Source organism: Montipora foliosa, chromosome 6, assembly GCF_036669935.1.
Source record: "Montipora foliosa isolate CH-2021 chromosome 6, ASM3666993v2, whole genome shotgun sequence".
NCBI lineage: Eukaryota > Metazoa > Cnidaria > Anthozoa > Scleractinia > Acroporidae > Montipora > Montipora foliosa.
Window position 1 is genome coordinate 62,848,705 of NC_090874.1, and position 10,000 is coordinate 62,858,704.

The 10,000-nt window shown below is 40.8% G+C and overlaps 1 protein-coding gene across 3 annotated transcripts in view; it reads left to right on the forward strand.

The window, feature by feature from the left end:
- LOC138008089 (acetyl-CoA carboxylase-like) overlaps nucleotides 1–10,000 on the forward strand; it is an 82,826-nt gene that overhangs the window by 64,154 nt on the left and 8,672 nt on the right. For all 3 annotated transcript variants that reach the window (XM_068855289.1, XM_068855287.1, XM_068855288.1), the window contains exons 54-66: nucleotides 475–612; nucleotides 965–1,006; nucleotides 1,700–1,778; nucleotides 1,919–2,016; nucleotides 3,103–3,213; nucleotides 3,932–3,998; nucleotides 4,536–4,612; nucleotides 6,102–6,222; nucleotides 6,767–6,863; nucleotides 7,190–7,286; nucleotides 7,774–7,900; nucleotides 8,640–8,826; nucleotides 9,288–9,409. In XM_068855289.1, coding sequence (XP_068711390.1) covers nucleotides 475–612; nucleotides 965–1,006; nucleotides 1,700–1,778; nucleotides 1,919–2,016; nucleotides 3,103–3,213; nucleotides 3,932–3,998; nucleotides 4,536–4,612; nucleotides 6,102–6,222; nucleotides 6,767–6,863; nucleotides 7,190–7,286; nucleotides 7,774–7,900; nucleotides 8,640–8,826; nucleotides 9,288–9,409 — 1,363 coding nt within the window. The remainder of the gene's footprint in view (nucleotides 1–474; nucleotides 613–964; nucleotides 1,007–1,699; nucleotides 1,779–1,918; nucleotides 2,017–3,102; nucleotides 3,214–3,931; nucleotides 3,999–4,535; nucleotides 4,613–6,101; nucleotides 6,223–6,766; nucleotides 6,864–7,189; nucleotides 7,287–7,773; nucleotides 7,901–8,639; nucleotides 8,827–9,287; nucleotides 9,410–10,000) is intronic.

The window sequence follows — 10,000 nt, forward strand, 5'->3', positions numbered from 1 at the left end:
AACCGGTGACCATTACTAAGTTTCAAGTTCCTTTATATAAACCGTATTCATATATTGCGGCCAATAATTTGCTCTAAAGTGACATTTCTATTGTAGTTTGTCCGTGCAAACGAGGCCAGTTGGTCTAATTAGCACCAGGACGAAGGACTAATTTATTGGCCGCCATTTATGAATACGGTCTATTAGCTGACAAAGTTGCCAATGATGCATTTGAAAAATGCAGAGTGTCTGGACGCCAGCCCTATGGGGTACAGGTGATATAATACAGGATTTCACCGATGAATTAACAACAAAGGCAATTGAAATTTCGTTGAACGTTTTATGCCAAATCATTGTGAAGCTGATTGCATGTAGATAACGTGGCAGTTAAAGGGTCACTTACAAGTTATACAAACTCAAGTGAACTGAATACAGGTTCATTTATTGTGAGCTGTATTTGTTCTGTTGGTAAATGGGTTTTTCTTATGATTTCAGAGAGCATCTGAAATGGCGAGAGCTCAAGGGCTTCCATTTGTTTACATCGCTGCTAATAGTGGCGCTCGCATTGGGTTGGCAGAAGAAGTGAAGCATCATTTTAAGGTGGCTTGGAATGATCCACATGCTCCAGAGAAGGTTCGTCTTCTAGGTGGTAAAACCTCTTCCCGCCTTCATTAAGGTAGAACTACACGTAGCGAGAAATAACACTGAAGAGAATCTGTGTGGGTGCATATTAAAGTTAACCTCTCCTAGCTCGTACGAAAGAATATTTTTAAACCAAAGGGAATAATGTTCGCAATCAAATTGACTATTCCAAGTCTCTCTTCTCTTGATGAGATTGATACCACAAACAGACTATAAGAATAAATCACAAGCAACAAAGGTTCAGTCTCCAGAATTGAGCAGTCACTGTCAGTGTCATCAATAGCACATTCACATAAAAACTGTAAAATTAATTAAATGTGCTTGAATTCGATTCCCTCTACAGGGCTTCAAGTATCTTTATGTAACCCCTAGTGACTTCAAAAAGGTAAGAACATTGTGACCTTGGGAAAAAAACAGTTCTGCAACTCGTTTTAACGCCGCGCTCGATAGACAGCCAAAATTGCAAAGAGAATATCATTGAGATTACTTCCGCATCAATCCCAATAAATGAAGGGTATGGTCAAAGAATGTTCGAGAAAGCAGGTCGAGTGCTTCCACTGAAGATAAGCACGACACCAGTCTAGCTAAAGCCACGAAACATCGAACATTCTAAAGGACACAACTTTGTTTTAAGGTTTCAATTAAATGTAGTGATGATCAAAATGCGTCATTGTTCGCGAATAAACGCTTCTCATTTGAACGTAATGACAGGATCGTGGTCTTTGTTACTCATTGCTCTACCACCTAACCTATGAACTCACCTCGGGGCTGGTCACTTGCCAGGTTGTTCTATATCCCGTAAGATCTAGAGGTGAAATTGTGATGATGATAATGATGATGATGATGATGATGGTGATGATGATCTTTCTCTTGGTTTTCTCTCTCTCTCATATTCTCCCCATCAATCTCAATAACATAGCAAAACCTCATTTTGCTCTAAATGCATAGTTGATGATCGAATTTCCTCGTTACTTTCCACATCCTTTGTTCGCTTAAATCTTCGTGGCCTCGTGACCAGTTTCTCAACTGACACCGGTAGTTTTCTGCTAGAGACCTGTTTCATGTCCTTTTATTGCAGTTAAGTGCTACCAACTCTATGCATGCAGAACTGATTGAAGATGACGGCGAGTCCAGATACAAAATCACCGACATTATTGGTGCGTTAACGTGTTCCTGTAAAAACGCCTTCTATATCACCCATCCTATCACTCTTCGAGCGTTGTTGTATACAGCATTTTGATTTTGCTTAGGTTTATTCCCTCGTTTGAACATTTTGTTTTTCTCACCTCACTCGCAGGTCGCGATGACGGCATTGGAGTTGAAAACCTGAAAGGTTCTGGAATGATTGCGGGAGAGATGTCAGCTGCGTACGATGATATTGTTACCATGAGTCTTGTGAGTGGTTATTGTGTAGTAATTAAATCATAATTATATTTTAACGTCATGAGTAATTTGTCGTTAGGAAACTAGCTACCGTCGTCGATCCCCTTTGAAGACTGATTTAAGGATGCAGGGCTGGCGCAGGGGTGAGATCCCTAGCTTCCCACCAATGTGGCTCAGGTTCGATTCCCAGACTCGGCGTCGTGTGTGGGTTCTCTACTCTGCTCCGAGAGTTTTTCCTCCGGGTACTCCGGTTTCCCCCTCCTCAAAAAGCAACCAATGACTTGACATGAGTTGATTTGGATTTGATTTCTGTAGAGGGTCCCGAATTAGTATTAGTATTAGTATTATAAAGTTCATTATTCGAGAAAAGAGGAACCCACATGAGCAATTGATGCTCTTTTACAGTTACATCTCATCTAATGTCAGCAACATATTATCAAGACAGTGACAAAAACAATTTCTGCACCCTTTCAAGGTGTCATTCCTTTTTAAAATAGTATTGAAACGTCTCTATCTCTTCTTTCCAATTTGAGACTTTAAAAAACCACACCTTTCCCGCTAATACGGTAACACTAAGCAAAATCATATTCGTGATAGTATCAGTACTACTTTAAGTGAGCGTTGACTCCTTCGTGGCTTTTCGTTGCCCAGTAAACTTAAATGTAGCTTCGCTGCTAACACGACAGATGGAACCTTATTGCTTTGAAAGCCCCCCAGTTTTGTCATCATTTTCAAAACAATCCAGTTTCGGAAAAGATCTTGACTCGCAATATTTAAACAAGAGGCGTAACCGCGAATAAAAACAAACCGCGGTCATGCCTTTCACTGCGTTCTTCTTTCTTTCAGCTTTCTGGTACGTGCGATAACTCTGAGGCCCAATAGACCATTTTCGAATTTTCACCGCTGGACTGGATCTAGCATGAAATGGAGGCTAATGCGGGCAAATCTTTTCACACACAAATTAATTTGCCCGCATTAGCCTCCATTTCATGCTAGATCCAGTCCAGCCGTGAGAATTCGAAAATGGTCTATTGAAGGCCTCTAGCTTGGTATTTTATTACAAATGTGATGAATTGACTTGTTGAGTTTGCTTTGAAGGTGACGTGCCGTGCAGTGGGTATTGGCTCATACTTAGTTCGACTCGGTCAGCGTGTTATTCAGGTTGAAAATGCGCATGTCATTCTCACTGGGGCTGGAGCTCTTAACAAGGTACTTGCACAGTTAAATGGAAAGTGTATGTGAGGCCTACTTTACCCTTGTATGTTTTCATGAGACAAGATATTTTCACCTACTTAAATGTTCTGGTATCGTTTTCACGTATCCACAATGAAACGCTCGGAAACAATGTAAGCAAGTGATTTCTTCCACGCTTCTCACGGGATCGTATTTAAACGTCTCCGTTTTAATCCATCCTCGCAAGTACATTTTTAAAGTGTCCTACGGGTACGCCTTTACTTCTTCGTTTCTTTAAGTTCCCATTCGAAACCGTTTTTTAAAAGTCCGCACTTTCGTCGTCGCTTTTGGTAGTTGGGGTGTAGAGAAGCAAAAAAACGTAACAAAAAGTGTACGCTTTCAACCAGAAACGATTAAGTGAGATTGTGGCCCAAAAGAGGTGAAATAGTGAAACGCGGGAAACGAGTACAAATATACCACGATATTTGTACAGTAGAAAAGTGGTTTGACTAGTTGAGGTGCTGATGTTTGCCCCGCGCTTGTCACGTACAAATCCATCGCACCTTCTTGGTTGTATACAATTCACTTGCTAAAAATATAGTGCAAAAACGTTGGATGATAAATAGCTTATCAGATGTTTGGCGCGGGCGAGTCAAAATACAGCCAACGAGTAGAAATACTCAGCGATACTACATACCAAAAGATCTAATAAGAAATATGTATTTCAATTTCCTATATTCCCATCATTTCTAAGGTTCTTGGCCGTCAAGTGTACACTTCAAACCTTCAGCTGGGAGGACCTCAGATTATGCACAACAACGGTATTGTGGGATCTATAACATTTTTAACGCTTTTTTTTTTTTAATTTAAAGAAAGTTATGTCTGAGGATAGCTGCATAAATAATGTCACCAACATTTTACCCCATCCCCATTGTAAGTTTTCGTTCAAACATTACCTTGCCCAGAATGGATCGGAGAGGAAGCATAACTTCGTTATATTTGGCCAGAAGGAAAATACCGTCGTCTTCATCTGAGCGTGGACACGTCGAGGGGAAAACATACTCTAATTAATTAGCTGCAAACATGACAAGTTTTGTCTTCAATCATTCGAAGTTTGAAGGATTTTCATGCACGTTTTCCCAGAATGGCAGCAAGACTGAAAATCAAAGAATTTTTCTAAGAAATTGACTCTGATCTGATAAAGTATGCTTCGAATAATTTCAGTCAAACTATCGCGCGCAAACGTTTGCTTAAATTAACGGCTGGCAAACTCACAAAACAAACCTATTTTCCCGTCATGTGTCAACACTTAGATGAAAACGACGGTATATCTATTAAATTTCTGTACTTTATTGCAGGCGTGACACATTTGGTAGTCCATGATGATTTTGGAGGTATTTCTGCCATTATGAACTGGCTTTCGTATATTCCAAAGGTAAAGTTTTTTTTTTCTATAAGAGGGGTGTTTTGATTCGAGTCCAAAGATGGTGCTCACTTGCCGCAACAATTTTGACCTTTAAACCTACTGCGCGTGCTCCGAATCGGAAACTCGGACCCGTAATCACGTTGATAGGGTTGAGTGCGATCGCAGAATAGTTTACATTTAAGGTGCCTGGAACCAGTTTCCCTACTTTTAAGAACCTTTTTATCAGAAGACTTGCCACTACAACACTTTATCACGTAACAGCATTGTTGTGGTACCAAATGAAACACTAATTATTGCTTAACAAAATGTACCTACTATGGTGACGTAATAGGTTACCGTGGTAACATGAAAGCTCTCCAAAAACGCCCTATATTTCGTCTTTTAAGGTAGCTCTGAATTGGCTCCCGAGAATTGTTTTGAAACTTTGGTGATAGTTCTAACTCAGATTGCTAATTACTATTCTACATCAAAAAATGTGGGTCACCGAGTGAACCTGGTTCCAGCCACCTTAAAACTGTTATTAACGGAGTTGATTCCAATCAAAACCAGTAAACAGATCCTTTACAAGTTTTTACAATGGTATTAAAAAATATTAAATATCTTTTCTTAGCAATACTAGGAGAATTATAAAACTATGTAATCAGCCCGCTAATATGTGTTACCGAGTCATACGATGACCGGACAACGAAAACACAAAAACTCATTCCGGTCACGCACATAATTCTTTTATACATATTTCCCCTTTAATCTGTCGCGGATTGAATGAGGAGATACCGGCTTCGATTCCTGCTTAGGTTACCTTCTATGAAGCAAAGAAATCTTACGCATGCGCAGCCAGATCGCGCCCCACCCCACTCCAATTTTTTTGTAAAGTCTAAAGTCCAAAAACCGAGTCAAAGAAATAGGGATTGGTAACTCACACGGGAAAGATTGCTATGGAATGCGTAAACGAAAAAAAAGACTACATGAATCCCAAAACTTCCTTAAGTGCTACTCCGTAAATGGGAGTAGTTTGCAAATGCGGTGAAATGGTTAGTGTCTGTTCTTCTCGGAAAGGGACAATACGCTGTAGGCCTCGTTTCTTAAAACGTATTTTATGAACAGTGTTGGACGCTAAAAAATCCAGACACTCGTGTCGATGTGCCAGTGGTCGCCATTTGGCCTTTGTTATAAAGCTCTCTGACCATGAGAAGTCAATTTTGTAAGGGATTCACTGTTCTATTGTTGCTCTTCCTTGTGTATTTTCCTTTGATACTTACAAGCAAAACGATGTTTGTATACACCTTATTCCAAAATGGCCGCCATTTTAGTATTCTTTTGTTTGATTGAAAATTCGCCCTTTTGACCTCCCTTTCAAACGCAAAATTCAAGGGAATATTTTACCTTGAACGAGGCTAAATTGGCCAATTTGCAGTCAAACAAAAGAATACTAAAATGGTGGCCATTTTGGAATAAGGTGTATTGTGCATCTGTAAGGAGCCATTGTCTTCTTTTTCAGTTCAGGAATGGTCCTCTGCCAATAATAAAACCCAAAGATCCCGTCGACAGAGAAGTGGAGTTTGTTCCTCCGAAATCTCCTCATGATCCACGGCACTTCCTCTGTGGAGCACCACATCCAGGTATGAATTCGTCATAAAAAAGTCTCTGCTTACGAGCCAGAAGGCTCATCAGGCCGGCGCTTATCTCCGGTTTCTGTAGCATGAAGCGACTAGGAGTATTTATACTCCCCCCTGGATGGGATGCTAGTCCATCGCAGGGTTACCCCCAGCATTACGCCGGTACCCATTTATACACCTGGGTGGAGAGAGGCACCGTGAGAGTAAAGTGTCTTGCCCAAGAACACAACACAATGTCCCCGGCCAGGCCCCGAACCCAGACCACTCGATCCGGTGTCGAGCACACTAACCATGAGGCCACCGCGCCTCCCATGAATTCGTCATAACACATTTAAAACAGCTGGAGAGTTTTCAGAGACAGGAAAGACTGTGTTCACGCTTGTTTTTTGTTTATTTTTTGTTTGTACACATATAGAAAGTCCGTTCACATCGATTTTTACGCTGGATAATAAATGGCATACTAACAAGCCTATTGCTTGGGTAGCAAGTGTGATTGTCATCGAACTTGAAGCTGTTTATTTCAGTTCTTATTCCTTTTCCTTTCCAGATATGAAAGATGTCTGGCTCAGTGGCTTCTTTGATCGTGGGTCGTTTGTGGAGACTTTAGATGGTTGGGCAAAGACAGTTGTTTGTGGAAGGGCAAGGTATCCTTACTGTTTTTGATAGGTTCATAATGAGAGCCAATGTGAACTTCAACATTTTATTGTTGTTGTTTTCTTTTTTTGTTGGACACCATTTCCTCGGTAAGCTTGATTATTGTTACTAAGGAGCTCATATGCCTACATTTGCCCATGCAAGAGTCGTTACAGTCGTTTGCTTTCTTTCGACGTTCTGTATTCATAAGGGGGTGTCTTACTGACGTGAAAAACGATCTTGGAAAAATCGGAAGTTCGGTGCATTAATGAAAATTAGCGGCGTAATCCTACTTGAATGTGCTCTTTATTTGTGGAATGTGTTTTTTCTTCTTCAGATTGGGCGGAATTCCCATGGGTGTGATTGCTGTGGAAACCAGAGCAGTTGAAGTTGTCATTCCGGCTGATCCAGGAAATCCCGAATCTGATACCAAGGTGCAGATTTCAAAAGATTTTTATCTACAGGGGAATGATTGAATTTGTTGCGCGAGTTTTGGTGGGATTTGGTTTATCACCCTATTTGGCTATTGGCTATCCTTTGGATGGCCACTTGTGTCGTCACAGAATTTTCGTTTTATGACATTTTTTATTCGGTGAAGGCGCAGTATGATATTTCACCTCTGCAAAAATGTATGTATAGTGAAGTGAACTCTGACGTTTTATTAAATGAAGTGACTGGTAAAGATGACAAAAGTTACTTTACCTTTCCGATAAGCTTTTCATCAAAACATTATGTGCGCGTTTGTCATAACCTTCTTTGAAACAGGGGGGATCACGACAAGGCTCTAAAAGAGAAAGTCTCAGAAAAGCAGACACACTGAACTCCAAAATGTTACCTTAAAAACTGGTCACTCAGTGTGTTGACCTTGTAATTATTCACTCTTGGAGATGAGTAGTTGACTTGTTTCTGCTGTTTATTTAGCTCATCACTCAGGCTGGTCAGGTGTGGTACCCAGACTCCGCCTACAAAACAGCTCAAGCGATTAGAGATTTCAACAAAGAGCAGCTTCCATTGATCATCTTTGCAAACTGGCGCGGCTTCTCGGGAGGTAGGTGACAATACGGACTGACTGCGAGGAGCGTTTTTTTGTGTTTGTGTGTGTGTTTTACAGGTCAGTGTTGAAAGAAAGAGGCCACTTAGTGCTCTTATGTGGAGGAACTCAAGGCTAGGCAGCTTCCTTTTTTGTCTCGTTGGTTGGTTCCATTGATGCCATTTTAACAACATTTCTAGGAGAATCGCAGAATATCCTCCCCACCCTCCTCTACAAAGTTTGTTTTATTCATTGCTAATTTCGCTGTGCATGTCATCAAGTCAAGTCAAGATCCTTAATAGACGATCAAATTTAAGCATCTACATCCCTGTGGGGTCGTGTGCTAACTATTATAAAATACAGTACAGGAATAGAAACTTAAACCTGCCTATGTTAAAGACATCGGATATATACACATAAGGGATGTAAATAAAATTCTGAATTTAAAATTTAAAATCTGCCATTTTTGGCGTACCGACTGAACTGATAAACTGTTGAAATTAAGTCCCCTGATTAAAGAGGCCTAGAATCACTGAAATTACTAGAACCACTGAAATAAGTTATGGAGAATAAGGAAATGGCGATTTTTAGTCACTTCGCTGCACGGTTCCATGGTACGACGCTAAAAGATCTTTTTGATATTTAGTCTCTAGCGTAATCCATCTGGATTCTTTCTTGAATATCAACCGGCCAAAGTTATTCCTTGAGCTGACGATTTAATAACATTGAAGAAAAGTGTTTGTTTTGTAAATGTTAGGAATGAAGGATATGTATGAAAGTGTTTTAAAGTATGGTGCGTACATTGTTGATGCTCTGAGAGAGTACGAACAACCAGTGTTCATCTACTTACCTCCAAACGGAGAGCTTCGAGGAGGGGCCTGGGTCGTGGTTGATCCAACCATCAATCCCGAGGCAATGGAGATGTACGCTGATCAGGAAAGCAGGTAATTGAAAAGAAAAGGTATTGTTAATCGCGCATACAAAGTAAACACGACTTTTTGTGGCCGACAAAAATTCAATATGGAATGTAAGACAGACAGATCATCGCAGTTAGATAAACAACTAAAGCAGCTTCATGGAAGCCTAGAATATCCAGGCTTGAGGCGTGATTCGAACCCATGACCCATGACCCATGACCGCTGCACTTGCTCTACCGATAAAACCACATTATTGAGGCCTGTGACATGCATTATGACGTGCTTAGATGTTGTTGAGGTTAACCTTGAACGCCAGTTTAAAATGATACAATGAAATAGGATAATAGGAAGTATCCTCTCGCGTCAATAGTGTTGTTTGGTGCTCTAGTTCGACTTGTTTCTGAACTTCCTATCAGGAAACACTCTTGGATCTTTTCAAGCTCGGTTCCCTCAACCTGCATTGTACTTTCCGTTTTTCTGTTTCTTAGAGGAGGGGTACTGGAGCCCGCTGGTACTGTGGAAATCAAGTTTAGACGGAAAGATCTTGTGAAAGCCATGCACAGACTGGACACAAAGTGCCTGGAGATCGTCAAGGCCCTCGCCTCATCAGGTAACCAACATGTCCTCACGCCAGTTCCGCATTTTTATTGGTGCATTTTGAAGATGTCTTTACTCGTAATTAGCGAGATTGCAGAAATCCTTTATAGTTGTCCGTCTTGAGAAAGACGCAATATTTAGATTGTGCACGGTTTCTACAAAAGAACATACCAGCCCCCAGTTGTTCAAATCCACCGGATAAATCGCTATTCATTGGATAGTGCAATTGGTTTCGCTATGACTGATCCACTGGATAGTGATTTATCCGGCAGGTAGCGCTATCCATCGTTTGAAAAAACTAGGCCCAGGTCCTTATCCGTTCACCGAAGTTAAGTGATGTTGGGCAAGGTTAAGAACTGAAGGGAGACCATTTGAAATACTCCTTTTTGTACGCTTTGAAGATCCAAGCTGGCACAGAAGCCATCGCTTGCGCCTCCGCCTCTGTTATCATATGTAGGCTAAGTTGAGATTATATTAACCCTACTCTACGAGATTTTCTCTGGGTACTTTGGTTTTCTTCGTCAAATTGACCTATACCGGGAATTGGGTTCCTGGTATGTATAATGGTTCTTGACATATTTATTGTGATTGGAACTAGGCAGCA